At 37.9% G+C, this 15570-nt stretch overlaps 1 protein-coding gene across 1 annotated transcript in view; it reads left to right on the top strand.

Annotated features, from left to right (window-relative positions):
• Positions 1-14869, top strand: part of igsf3 (immunoglobulin superfamily, member 3) — a 198880-nt gene extending 184011 nt beyond the window's left edge. The window contains exons 7-9 of the mRNA XM_067443608.1: positions 5820-6230; positions 10196-10618; positions 11831-14869. Of these exons, the coding sequence (XP_067299709.1) occupies positions 5820-6230; positions 10196-10618; positions 11831-12081 (1085 nt within the window). The 3' untranslated portion in view covers positions 12082-14869. The remainder of the gene's footprint in view (positions 1-5819; positions 6231-10195; positions 10619-11830) is intronic.
• Positions 14870-15570: the final 701 nt, after the last annotated feature.

Here is a 15570-nt window from a genome sequence, read left to right as displayed (position 1 = left end):
CAGTTCCTTTTGCTTGAAGATGTGGATAATATCATCATAACTCTAGTTGTCTGTTAGTTCTTTTTTTTAAAGACAAAAGTGGTGTTATGTAACATTACTAACTGGCGCAACACAACGGAAGAGATGTTGCATTATTTTGAATTAGCATATTCTTATTATTGTTAGTATAGAGTTCAAATGCATGACAAAACAAATCACATTTAAAATAATCATTTAAGAACTTTTAAACATAAAAAAATAGTATTCTAAAAAAAATGTATAGATTTCCCTGAATGGCCAAGATGCATCACAGGCAGCGCTTATGGAGTGTCATCAGCCAATGAATTGCTGTGTTTGGCACACAAAATTCAGACACCGATCACGTTGAGGGCATTCCCCATAGCATCCTTATCAGACGCAGCGTTGAAGTTCCCCTTTGAAAGGAAGGTTGTAATAGATTCGTCTTATCACACAACTGACATGAAATCCTATAAAGAAAGCACTTTATGCACCAACTACTATGCCTTAACTACTATGCACCAACATTATAACTAATCATTTGATATAATGCACTTATTGTGTACCTAAATGTTTTTACATTGTATCTAAATTTTAAAAAAAAACAATCCTGCATGTAATTACATCTACTTACTCTTGCCACCACACCTATCCCTAACTTTACCCATATCCCCCCTCAATATCAGCAAACGTGTATTGCAATACAATATGAACAAAATAAGTACATTGTACTTATTTTTTAATGTTAGTACATAGTTGTTAATGCCACCTAAAATAAAGTGGGACCCCTATAAAATCTCTTGACAAGTCTTTTTTCCTGTGCTGACGTACTATATTTCCTACGGAAGCTTGTGTACAATTTATCAAAAAGCTTGTTGTCTCTTTATGATCGCAACATATGTAAACAAAAGCAATGTCATGATCATGAAAAAAGGACAGGACATAATGGATGACCTCCTAGGGCTAATGTACAAATGAGAATGACTACACATTTGAACTCCACAAATCTGCTAAAAGTAAAATTTCAACATTGAAACATAACTCAGATTTTGATTTCATGGGGTCTTTAATCCCTGACAATCGCGTTTTCAGCCTTTGTTTTCTTTTGAAACCGAGAAATTTGAAAGAAAACTAAGAAATCTGTTGTGTGGCAATCCCATCCATTGGTGGTTCTGCTTTAGGGGATTGAGGAGTCATTCTCCTGCAGTCAGCTGCTAGCTCTGGAGTGTTCTGTAGAGATTCCCTATGGAATGACTGCCAGCGCTTTTAACAGCATCTTTAGTGTGCACCCAACCAGTAATGGCACAAGATGCCATTTGCATTTACATGAGAAATGCCTGTTAGCTGTGACACAAACTAAGTTGATGTGCATTTTTTGTTGATCTGAATTTAATTCAGCGCCATTGCTTTTTCTGAATATTTACTCTTTATAAGTACCATAAACACTGCAGTTCAATGAAAATACACTGGTGTATAAAAGTTTTTTTTTTTTTTTTTTTTTTTTTTTTTTTAAATGTCTTTGACAGAAAAGCTAACTAAAGCCGCGTTTCCACTGCAGGAACATTCCCCAGGAACTAGGGAATTTGTGGTGGTACTCAGTGTGTTTTAATCAGAGGAACCAGGGTCTAAGAGTTCCGGGTAAATATTTCTGCCTCGAAATGGTCCTGCTTGTGAGGTAGTACTTTTTCAAAGTTTAGGATCTTTTGGGGGTGGGTCTTGCACTGAACATGCTGATTGGTTGACTTCACGCAGCATATTATACCAGTCACAATGGAATTTAAAAAAATAAGACAGATGGACCGACGACGGGGTTCAGGCATTAAAGCTTATATGCGGAGGACAAAATCAATAAATAAAACCGGATATTTAATAAAAAGAATACAGCAAAAACTTTAATATAGTGAAATGTTATTACAATTAAAAATTACTGTTTTCTATTCTGTTTTATGTAATTTATTCCTATAATGTCAAAGCTTAATTTTCAGCATCATAACTCGTGTTCAGTGTCACATGAACCTTCACAAATCATTCTAATATGATGATTTTCTGCTCAAGAAACGTTTCTTTGTATTATCAATGTTGAAATCATTTGATTAGGATTCTTTGTTAAATAGAAAGATCAAAAGAACAACATTTATTTGAAATAGAAATTGTCTGTAACATTATAAATGTATGTATTGTTTAACTTTAGATAATGTTATAATCAAATAATACTCAGACTAAAACACATACAGTTCATGAATCCTTTGCACTAAAAGCATAAGTATGGTTCTCATTTGAAAGCAGACACTTGGCAGTTTACTGTAAAGTCAAAATTATAATTATTTTCATAATCAAAAATAGCTATACTAAGCTTCAAAGTTTTGTAAAGTTATTAGAAATTAATAACTAAAAGCCTTGAGGGATGTTGTTTTGTCACGAGTCTTCATGACGACCACAGAGGAGTTTTTTTATGAATTGGAGCAGATGGAGCATACTACAATCAAAAGGAACCGGCGCCGGTCATCATATTCATAGCTCCTGGCACATATTAACAAATTATGGTCACTATAAGACTTTGAAAATAAAACGGAAAATAAAGGTAATTTTTTTTTTACTTTAGTCTTAGATCTTTTTAATGATGTATAGTTTGTCAAGGTAATTACTTAATTTTAATTACTACATTTTTAAATTACGGTAATTTTAAACTAATTTAAGCAAAAGAGCTTCAGTGTGTCCGCGTCCTCGCTCAGCTTAACAAGAAACGATGGATATATGCCCGTTGATCACACCTCTTGTGGTCTGGTTGGTTGAAGGACTATCCAATCGCGTACAGTCATTTGAATTATGCTCATCGATCACGCCTCTTGTGGTTTGGTTGGTTGAAGGACTATCCAATCGCGTACAGTCATTTGAATTATGCTCATCGATCACACCTCTTGTGGTTTGGTTGGTTGAAGGACTATCCAATCGTGTACAGAGTCATTTGAATTATGCTCATCGATCACGCCTCTTGTGGTTTGGTTGGTTGAAGGACTATCCAATCGTGTACAGAGTCATTTGAATTATGCTCATCGATCACGCCTCTTGTGCAGTAGAAAATAAAAAGCAGACCCCCCAGAACAATGTTCAATTTTAAATTGAGCTTGGTCTGGTGACAGCCAGACAACGTTTACATGCTTTACATATACGCGCATGTTGTCCTGTCAGAGAAAGTGTCAGGAAAGCTTTTTCTCGTGGCGCTAACCAATGAAAATTGGTTAGCAAAGGTGAGACTGTCTTTCAAACTTTTTTAAAACATTTCATTAAAATGTGACTTTGAATCTGTCGTTTTTCTAGTTACATGCAAACAAGCAACTGATCTAGCGTGACTACCATCAACAGCTGATGACACTTTCATTCTTGTCAGTATTGTAGTCTTGAACTATGGAGAGATATTAACTATGACAGCCCTGCAAGAGTGAGCACAACTCATTTTGCTGTTTGACATTTTAATTTAAGAAGCTCTTGGTCTGATATCAGATACGTTGACAACAGTATGTCAGCACGCGGCAATTATACTGCAAACTTCTCTCCTGTCACATCAAACACAATTATGATCATTAATTATTTGTAGTAGTTTTCTCCGGATTTTTGGAATGTTTATGCTTGGCTTTTAATAATATAGAACAAAGGACATATCGGTAAATAGTGGCAAATTAAAAGCCTAAACATAAGAGCAATTATTTATTAAACCTTAGAAATTGATGGGGTGGGGGTGTTAAATCGGTGAGATTTGACATTATACAATTGAAGAGCTTTGCTGCAGAGCTTGAGTTTTAGGCCTAGTGGTTAGAGGCATGAGAGTGTTCATGCCGCTGTTATTCCGGAGAAGGTCCAGGCTTAGGGATGAATCAGGGGACTTTGCTGCAAGGGCAGAAATGCGTGATGGGGATTACTGGTGCCAAAATGTCAGTGGAAAATTGGATTTTTAGCAAAGAGGCATTAAAGCTGAAAAAAACTGATTGTGAAGTTTCATAGATGCTCTTTAATTTGCTGTATTAAAAGAGGTAAAAGAAACAATCATATGAAGTCCCAACAATTCTGTATTTTCTTGATTAAAAGGCGCTGTGTGTTTTGAGGGAAGATGGAAGGAGTGACGCAGTGGCATATGTTTAATGTGTTTGAAAGTGTGCCTGAGCCATTTGCATGTTCCTATGCCAAATAGCAGAGATTCACATAGGACATCTGCTCTCTTTACTTTTAAGCGCTTCTCCGTTGCGCATATCTAATGATCTCCATTTGAAAGTGTGTGAGGCCTAGTGTTTGCAGGTGTGAAAGTGTGTCTCCCGTCTTCATTGTGTTTTCCTGAGCTCTTCTGGCGCTCATAAATCCACTCATGGTGTGAAATAGCAGCCATTGCTGATGGCGGTCACACCTGGTGCACCTGTAGTAATCCAATATGTATGCCCAGGATCCCGCAGCCTTGCTCTTGTTTCTGACATCTTATTTCTGCCACATCTAACACGAGTGATAACAGCATCCCCTCAGCAACAACAAATATCCATCCTGATAAAAGGCCTATTCACATCAGAATAGAAACAATAGATTCCCATGGACCTACCCTTGTGGAAAAGAAGTACGCTTTTAAAAAATCATGCTTATTACAGAAAGAATATACTTAAGTGTGAACTGTATTTAATGTTTCAGTTATTTAAAATTAAATGAAAACGTTTTATAGTTTAAATTTAAATTAAAGTGAAAGCTCAGCCAAAAATGAAAAATTGATGTTTACTTTCTTACACCCTAGGGCATCCAAGATGGAGTTTTGTTTGTTTCTTCAGTAGAACACAAATGAAGATTTTTAACTCCAACCGTCGCAGTATAATCATGTCAATGGGGTGTTTTCTATGAGAGCCACTATGAGAGTAAAAAACACATAGACATACGGATCCATATAAACACAGCATCTTGTGGGCGATACATTGATGTCTTAAGACACGAAACAATCAGTTTGTATGAGAAACCAAACAGTATTTATATAATTTTTTACCTCATAACAACATTATGTACATTAGCCGTACCCGCGCCATCACTGCCTGTAAGAGAGGTCAAATCACATGATATGGCGTAGAGATACGCACAAGAGATCACTTCCGCCGCTTGTATCCCATTGAGATACACCAGATCTTGTACATTTGACCTCACTTGGAGGAAGTGATGGTGCAGTCGTGGCATTTGTACATAGTGTTGTATTTGAGGTAAAACATTATATAAATACTGTTCGGTTTCTCACACAAACCAAACGCTTCGTGTCTTAAGACATCAATGTGTGCCACGAGTGGCTGTGTTTAATATGGATTCGTATGTCTTTGTGTTTTTTACTCTCATAATCAGATAAACATCACATTACATTTTCGTTTTTGGGTGAACTATCCCTTTAAATGCAATTAGCTGAACTTTGGAGTGTTTTTTACCTACTTAAATACATATTTAAATGTAATTTCATAATTTTTTCTATTGTCTTTAAAAAATAGACCAAGCATTTTGTCGAATGTACTGACAAGCATTTACTAGAATATATGCTTCAATGTCATTTCTATTGAAACATATATATCATGTATATAAATATATTAGTAATTATAGTAACAATGTGCACTTTTAAAATGCTTTAAAGAACACTGCATTTGCACATTGAACACAATTAAACACACCTCTTTTTCACAAGGATACTCCCATCAGACAAGAACAACAGACAGAGGTTTCTTTTTGTTGTTATCCATTCAGTATTCAATGCATTCAGTATTATAAATTTCAGTATTCACTGTTGTAACGTTTCCCCTTTTTTCTTTCTCTTCCTTTAGTAAGTAAATTGAGGGTGCACAAGTCCAACCAGAGTCTGCAGTTTCTGGAGGACAGTCGGGTGCGTGTCAACTGTTCCATAACCTCTCAAACCAGTCCAGACTCCCAGCATGCCGTGCTGTGGTATGCCCGGAAAGCTGAGGCCGGAGAGCCAGATGAGCTGCTGTTGAAGATCGAACACTCAGGAGCATTTGAGTACGGAGCGTACGCAGAGGAGGAACGTCTCCGCAGTCGCGTCCAGTCAGAGAGACTCTCTCCTCGGCTATATGGCCTCACCCTGCACCGCGCTGAGACCAGCGACTCTGGAACATACTACTGCCTTGTAGAGGAGTGGCTCATGGACCCTGATGGATCCTGGTACCGTCTGGCACAAGACTCCTCCGGCTTCTCCAAAGTGGTGGTGAGACAGCCAGGTAAGAAGGTGGTTGCTTATTAAATTTGTGTTTTTGAATGTAAATGTATATTTTTCTGTGTGTGCATTTAACATTTAACATTTAACATCGTCTCCCTGATATCAAACTAAGGTTTTTTCTTCAGTTCATGGGATATTTTTCAGGAAAATGTATCACCAATGTTTTTTTTTTCTTGAGAAGCATATTCATGATTTTGGAAGGATCGTGTGAAACTGAGACAATGAGCTGAAAATTCAGATTTGATCTCAATCACAGGAATAAAATATCTAAAAATATTCACTGTTTTCCTGTATTGTTTTATCAAATAAACGTATCCTTGAGCATAAACGACTTTCTTTAAAAAAAAAAAATTAAAATAATTTTTCCCCATGTATTTAATGTTATAAATTTGTCCATTAAGGTTTGTTTTTTTGCAAGAAATTGAAAAAATGACAAAGCATGGGATGGCAAACCAACTGTTTCAACTAGTGTTGGGGAAAAAAGAATCGTGATTCACATCTAAAATAAAAGTTTTGTGTTTACATGATATATGTCTGTGTACTGTGTATAATTATTGTGTATATATAAATACACACTAATGCATATTTAAGAAATATTTGCATGTACAGTATATACTGTATATATCATTTATCTTATTTAAATGTAATTTTTATTAACATATTTTTCTTCAATATATACATGTGTATTTATATATGCACAATAATTATACACAGTACACATATATTATGTAAAAACAACCTTTATTTTGGATGTGTTTAATCACAATCCCCAGCATTATTTTAAACTATAATTTGTTAACACAGTTCCAAAAACTGCTTAAAATGAACAAAAGCAAACAACTTAGGCCCTCCTGAGATTGACGATCAAAATTTTCTAAAGATTTTTCTAAATAATTATTTAGTCCTTTTTTTGTGTCCTGTTCATGGAAAGTGCCGGGATGGATTTACAGTAGCACCCAACAAGCAGAGCTAGAGCCTTTGTTCCTACAGCAGACTCTGGAGCCTTTGAGATTTAGTTGTAGGTGTGTGTTGCCATCCCATGGGCTTATTAGGCCATCTGGCACGAGAGGATCGGAAAGAGCAGCATGGAAACATTCTCCCCTTGAGACCACCATGGAGCGCAGCCATCCTGAGCTCATGCCTGCCCGCGCTGAATCATTCATCAGCATGTGTGCATTTATGAGAAGACGACATATAGAGAGACAAGGGCTCTGTACGTGTGACTCCTCAAACGCGAAATACAGGGTATCAGCCCCTCAGGGAGCCCCCCACATGGGCCACAGACCGCTTAGCACTCGCTGTGCAGCAGACGAGGGGGAGACAGAACCTCATAACAGACACAATCACGACTGCCGGAGCCCAGAGGCTTTACTCATGACGGCCATCTGAATGGCACACAGCTGCTGCTCCGCTATTCACCCCGCGCAGCTGCCCTTGAAGACCCCTAATGCAAACTGCCTCGGCTATTCATGTATTCGCCCCCCTCTTTGCCGATAATGTCCACTTTTTCCAGTGATATCCTGACCTAGCTTCTGTAAGCCGTTATAGCACGGTTCAGGTGACTGTCGGCGAGGTTTGCACTGCTTTGATGGCACCTGGGCTCATTGACAGCCCTGTATCAAAGCTTTGAGAAGCAGGGAAGACAGATCTCATCTCAACATCCCACCCTGACACAACACACTCTTCAATGTGACTGCCATGCACATGGGCATTCAGCTTACCGCTGTTGCACAGACACATTTTGTTGTGTAGTTTGTCCTCGGGTCCGTTAAGCAAGTAGCTTTAGGAGCGCAGGTGGCCAAGACATCTGCTCCTTTGAAATGAATCAAGGTCAAGAAAAGTTGTTGGTTTTACTGGTCAGATATCTTCAAAATCTAATAAATCTCAAATTCTCATGAATATGCTTTGGAAGTAATTATGAAAGCTCTTATTTTACATAGTTGTTTATGCATTTTTTACATTACATTAGCCAGTATGAATGCATCTCCCTTAATGTAAAGTATCAAATCTACTTCTTTGTACTGCTTCAGTCTTTCATGAGTTTTGTTTTTTTATATATCTTTTCTATTTTCTCCTCTCATATGTGTACACCATATATATCCCTATAATATATATAAATATGCGCTTGAAAAATTCCAGTCTTATTTCCCTGGGCGATACGAGTGTGTCAAATCACCTCCCTGCTGCATGATTGCCTGAAATAGCATCCATATAAATGTATTTACAAATAGATAGTTGATGAAAGGTTCGCCACCTCCTAATCTGCCATCTTCAAAGTCAAATTGCAGTGCTTTTACATGAGTAGAAGATAAGAGGAGCCCCTTAAATTCTCCTGGAAAATGCGTTCATATTTTTAGCCTGATCTCAGCACAGACCATGCTAAAGGATCTAACGACTTCTCGCGTGAAATGTGATGATTCTCACCTTCAGTTGAGCGCGACATATTGAGCAGCTAGTTCCACATCTCTGGATGTGTGATGCCTTGATAGAGAATAGAGTTTATAGTGTGCTTGTATGTATGTGCTTTTATGATGTACTTTTATAACTTTTCTATGGTTGGTTCTCTCATTATTTACTCACCCTATTCCATTTCAAACCTATATGACTTTCTTTCATTTGTTAAACGGAAAAAAAAGACATTTGTTTTGGTACATTCGTGCTGCTTTCTTCATATAAAATGAACGTGAATGGTAACCAGGGGCTGTCACACTCTTAAAGGGATAGTTCATCCAAAAATGAAAATGATCCCATAATTTACTCACCCTCAATTAATAAAGGCCTTCTGAAGCAAATTAATGGGTTTGTGTAAAAAATACATCCATGTTTAACACGTAGTAAAATAGTAAAATATCTCGCTTACGCCTTCCATATTCAAATGTAACGCCTCTCGCAGTTCAAAATGCTTAAGCTACGTCCGACGCCATCGTCGCGCCAGTTACATTTTTTCCTAAGTCAGATGGCTTTTACTTTTAAATGTTATAAGCTAGATATTTTACTTCATAACTTGTTAAATATGGATATTTTTTCTTACACAAACCCATCAATTTGATTCAGAAGGCCTTTATTAACCCCCTGGTGCCATGTGGAGTACATTTTTAATAGATGGATGAACTTTTTAGGTCTTCAAAGTTTGGGCAGCCCTTTACTGTCATTATAATAATTGAAGAGCCAGGATAAATTTTAATATAACTCTGATTGTATTCATCTGAAAGAAGAATGTAATATACCCCTAGGATGGCTTGAGGGTGAGTAAATCACAGGCTAATTTTCTTTCTTGTGTGAACTATCCCTTTAAGGCCCATTCACACCAAGGACAATGATGATAATAAAAATCTGTCTAAATATAAAGGAGTAGCCGAAACTACACACCACAGCTTTAACGGTATCAGCACAGAGAAACAATCTCGTTGGAATCACTTTCAGAATGCTCTTTTTCAGCTGATGAATGATAAAAAACACTGACAGCCAATCAGAATCTTTCCTGCTTTAAAGAGCATTTAAAGCTGTAGATGACAGAACTGCAGCGCGCACTTAGAACAAACAGAATGTTATCATCTGTTGGTGTGGACGTTAATATAGTAATTGTTATAGTTATCTTTTTTAGACACCATTAATGGTGTGAATGGGCCTTTTTTTATCAAAACAAAGTAGAAACATTGTTACAATATAAATATCAATATAAATAAAACTTTTTTTTTCTGTTTTTAATATATTTTAAAATGTCATTTATTCCTGTGATGGTAAAGCTGAATTTTCAGCATCATTACTCCAGTCTTCAGTATCACATGATCCTTCAGAAATTATTCTCCTTGAAAGAAGTCTTTTAATTTTGGGGTGAATTATTCCTTTAATTAAACCAGGATATTCTGCTCTAAATAAATGTAACACGCGGTTTGCAACAGATGCTATCCTATTCTCTGAGGAAGATTAGAAATGTTGTCATGCATTTAATGATTTTTCTTACAGTGGTGAAGTTACAGGTGGAGGAAGCAGAATCCAATATCACTGTACCTGAAGATGGATCAATCCGGCTGGGCTGCAGCATTCCGTCTCAGTCCTCGAAAGATTCCCGCTTCTCTGTATCCTGGTATGTGTACCGTTTGAGACAAGATGATGACGGGGAACCAGAGTGTGTCTTTTCCATCGGTCATGATGCAGTGTTCGGTAATGGGAACTGCAGCCCTACAGAGGAACCCGGTCCAAACTCTCGGCTGCAGTTTGAACGCACAACCTCTGACCTGTACAGTCTGACCATCCAGAAAGCTCGGCCCAGAGATGCAGGCAATTACTACTGCCATGTGGAGGAGTGGCTGCTGAACCCACGCAATGCATGGTACCGCCTAGCCACCAACGACTCTGGAGTCACCATCGTTAATGTTATGGAGCAGGGTGAGGTTTTACACTTTATAAGCACTAACCACATCAACACAAAGCACTTTTAGTTGTTAACTCTTTCCCTGCAAGCTTTTTTTTTTTTATTTATGCTAGCCGCGTTTTGATCATTTTCACAAAAATGTCACGGCCCCCAGAATATTTTGTTGTATGAATATCTGAACATGCAATATATCAAAAGAAAGAACAGACTCTCTGCTTTTAAGTTAAATTTCTATCTTAATGTAGCCTATTCTTTATTTGTCAACACTTGAAAATGGATAAGTTTCATAAAATATAAAAACATTTTGAGTGAAAAACTCTGGAACGAGGGTGGGCGCTGAACATGCTGATTGGTTGAGTTCACGCAGCATTTTGATTGGTTGACTCTACGCAGCATTTTATTTCAACCACCATTTTTAAAAGTCTGTTGCTGTGCGTGCAGTAAAAGTTGTTTGCTATCCGAATCAACAATGGAGTTTAAACATTTAGGGTGGACAAAATCTAGCAGGAACTGGGAAGTCAGTCCTGCAGTACTATTTCACCGGTCTAATGTTTATAGTACTTTAGACTGCTATGAAAACACAGACATAAACTGGTCAGGTGGAAAAAAGTTCCTGGGACAAATTGTTCTGGGTAATTTCAGTGGAAATGGGGCTGTAGATGGAGAATATCTATTCCATCAACACCTCCAATCCTTTACACTTCTATAGCTCGTCCTGGGTCTACATCTGGTTCAGTAAAATTAGACATTTTCGATTTATACTTTACACATGCATGAGATTAGTTGTTTCTGCATCATCTTCGCCTGTGTTTTGATCAGGAGATTCCTTACTAATATTCAGAAGATGCATAATAGTGCCCCTTAGCGTATGACAGTGAAAACATGGAAACCAGGAAAAGTATGGGTTTGAAAGCGAAGCGAATTCTCACAAATAAAGGAAAATTCTGTGTTTGGCGGGAACAGTTAATATTTTCATTGCTTTCACACTATGTCCACCAGACACAATGCAACAATTTGCGATAGATAGTTCAGTATGCAATGCATAGTAACAGTCCAGGCCACAAGCTGTGATATTTAGCACTGCATGGAAGACAGGATTTATTGCTTGTGATTTATCATGTTGGTTTGGACACAGTGTTCACAGTGCTCTCTTTTTGTTCTGATATATAATTAATTCACAGGTTAAATTATTCTAACTCTCTGTCTTGCTTCTCCCCCTTTTCTAGAATCTACCCTACAGTCAGTGGTTTGTTCCAACGACTCCCTCTTCTACTTTGTGTTCTTCTACCCCTTCCCTATCTTTGGCATCCTCCTCATAGCGGTCCTGCTGGTGCGATACAAGAGCCGCAGCTCCAGCAAAAACCAGGAGGGCAAGAACGGAGCGCCGCTCCTGTGGATCAAAGAGCCCCACCTCAGCTATTCCCCAACCTGTCTGGACCCCCCAGCCCTCAGCCTTCACCCTGGCTCCGTGGAGTAACAGTGATACAAACACGACCCTGTCTCGCTCAGAGACTCGCTCATCTACACTCTCTCTGACTCTCTCTCTCTTTTTCTTCTCCTCCTCGTCCGTGATGAGGCCACCAGAAAGTAATCTGGGCTTCTAGCCTGGCCTGTCAATCCGTCCATATGACTGACTTAGACCTTCCTCAGTTGAAGTTGGCTGCTGGTGGTGATGCCTAGACATTTGCTTTGCTTTCTTTTTCCTGATCTTTTTTTGAAACATGATTTTACTTTTCATTCATGCTCTTTTGTGAGAACCTTTCCTTTGAGGTGGCAGTATCTGTGAGCCTTGATGTATTTTACTCGACTGACGCCAACCTCCTTCCCTCTCCGGGATAAGAAACAGTTTAGTTTTGCTTTCTTTATTCCCGTCTATGAAGTCTGGTGGAAACCATTGCATATTATTTGTTATTTTGTCTGTGCTGATTTTTGCTTGAAAAGACTGGAAGGTCATTGCTGGACTATGAACGTTTCTAGTGACAATGGTGCATCGATGAAGGAAGAAAAAGACAATATTTCCTCAAGAAAAACCTCGGAAAGCTGACAATGGGATGTATATTGATTTAGTTTGTGTGCACGTGCCACAGAACTGCCTCTGTTTAAGCGGATATAGAGAGCCCTCAATGCCCACAGACTCGAGGATATACATGAACCCTAGCTCATCCTCACTGCCAAAGACCAGTTCAACATCAAAAGCCACAAATTCAAAGACACCGAATAGGATTAGACGCAAGTAACGTGAGTCATCTGATGTCATCCAGTTGGAAAAGACAGCCTTGACACACTGAGATGTTTCCTCATCACTGGAGCTCAGATGTTTCCACATTCCCTCAAATTTTGCATTTCATTTCTAGATATTCTTGACCTTCCTAATAATGAGAAGTTCCATTTATTTCCCACAAACAAACCCTTTTGTATTTGTGTGTGTTTGATTGTGTATAGACACACAACTGACCCCACATTTAGTGAGCGTTCGCCTCAGTGTCCTCGTATTTTCATAATGCAAGGTTGAATGGAAACAAAGGGGGCATGAAGGGCTTTTCTGCAGCGTTTTTGAATTTCTTGTAAAAAAATAAAAATAATAAAAATAAAATGATGTCTTGAGGGAGACGGATGACAGGACACTACCTACCCAAGGGACATTCTCAGTGCCAAGACCTTTTTATCATCATATGTGCCCTGTAAGGATCCAATAGGAAAGCAGAAAATGGCAGGCTTCTGCATAGGCTATAATAGTTATGAAGGGATTACACTTTTTTTTTTTTTATCTACATTCTACGTCACATAAAGTGTTGTTCTTCTTCTCTTTATGGGTTTGTGTTTAAAATACGGTGCCCGATATTTGTGTTACCGCTCAAAAAAAGTGAAACGATTGTGAAAACTTAATGCGCCGTCTCATAACCTGTAACCTGTGAAGACCTAATAGTGTGATTATATATCTGAGGGTGAATTTAGCATCTAAATTATTGTCGGCCTCCATAAACATTTCAAAAACACTGCCATGTTTCAACACTGAATATGCTATAACAATACTTGATCATCGCATTTGCTCTGCAATCCACACTAGTCCTGTTTCATTCAAGAAGGATTCATACTGAAAGCATTTAGAGCTTAGCTGCAGCGTGAATTAATTTTGTTACATTTACTTTCCTATTCAATTTAAACACGGACTACCAAACATAATGTGCTGTCTAGTAACAGCAACATGCAGTCTGACAACTAACTTGATGTGTCTCACTTCTAGATAACATTGGTGACAACTTTCACTCTGTTCTCAGTCGCTCAGTGTCAACTGGGTCACGTGATCTTGATAGTCAACATCACAGCTTTTTGTAAATGAAATTTAGATCCACTAGAAGCTTGTGGTTGTCTTATTTATTAAATCATAAACCTCCTAGATAGAATATGTGAACTTCATAAATCTGCATAGACAGAATGTGGCAGAAATAGCAGTGAACATTTAGGCAACTACAGTATAACGTGTCTAGAGGATTACGAGACGTGATTCTGAACCAATCTGGGAATCTTCATAAAGATGACAGTGATTTAGCTCTCATTATCTACTAAATTTTGTTGAACTGTACAGTGCATGATGAGTAAAGGGGGACATTTTATCAATGTCTGAAAGTTGTGTGTCGTGACATCATGCCAGATCAATGGCATCCCTCGCCATCTCCACCTTGCGGAAGGCCTCGCAAATTACACACACCTTGTAACACAGGGACCTTCAAATGTAATGTAAAGTTCAATTTGATCAATAGGTCAGCCTTCCTCAAGCAGGAGATGTGTAATGTGGTATTGAGTGTGATATTGCAGTTCTGCTGTCATTCAATCTGTACAGAATTATTCAGAACTCTAAATAGTGTTTTTGTAGTTCAACATGCCCAGCTGAATCATAATGTTCTCACAATGTTGTAAATGCATTTCGAGGGCTGCATGTCAAGGCTGTGTACTGGCAATATAGCTACAGAAAAACAAAACAAATTACAAAAAATATTGTGTTGTTGTGTGTTCAGTTCAGCCAGTGCTGCTTTTTCAAGTGGTGATTTTTATGTTCTTTTTTTTAAATAACCAAAATAGTGCACTGAATATTTAAAAAAGAAAATGCCATGTTTTTTTATGCTTCTGTGTTCTTGTTGTACTCTGTTTAATTTTGGTTGTGTTTTTTATATTGATACTTATTTTATTTAATTGTAGCAACTGCTATTATGAAAAGGCACTTTGCTATTGTCAGTTGATTGCAATAAAACATTCAGTGCACAGCATTTTAGATTGCTTTTATATCAATTACTGTATATGGGGGCCAATTTACAAACTTTTAAAGTGATAGTATACTCAAATATTTTCAAGTGATACAGGTTTGGAACAACATGACTAAATGATGACAGAATTAGCCTTAAATTAAAAGCTTTTGAATGTACCATTACAATTTTAGTACATATTAGTTGAAAAAGGTATCTGTACTTTTCTTCCACACACTTTAATAAACAACAGAAGAGTTTGTTAATCTCTTCACTCCTTGACCTCCAGGGCTTTGAAGAGAGTGGAAAATCCTGCCTCTTAAGACACCATCTTAAAGGTGAGAATGGGATCTGACATATCTTATCTGGTCTGTTTGAGTCAGATGCTCTGGATAGTGGGGTGGCTGCAGGCTGGCGTGTTATTATAGCGGCCCAGTGCTTGTTAACCTCCAGAGCATGGCGGAGGACTCGTATTGAGAGCTGTTGTCCCTTCCAGCGGCTCACAAACAAACATCTGGCTGAATTGTGATGTCTGGATGAAGACGAGATTTGTGCGAGACTTCGATTACCAAATGTTTTGTGAGACTTCTGTGTGTGTAATTGCAAATTATAGCAGTTAGCTCCTAGTCCTTCAAATTTGGCATCCCAGCATTGAGTTTTATTAAATCCACACACAATGGATTAGATCACTCTTGTAACATGTATTCTCACTTTACTCTTTTCTA

The sequence above is a fragment of the Pseudorasbora parva genome, chromosome 5 (assembly GCF_024679245.1).
Source record: "Pseudorasbora parva isolate DD20220531a chromosome 5, ASM2467924v1, whole genome shotgun sequence".
NCBI lineage: Eukaryota > Metazoa > Chordata > Actinopteri > Cypriniformes > Gobionidae > Pseudorasbora > Pseudorasbora parva.
The sequence above is the reverse complement of the archived record's forward strand: the minus strand, read 5'-3'. Positions and strand labels throughout refer to the sequence as shown.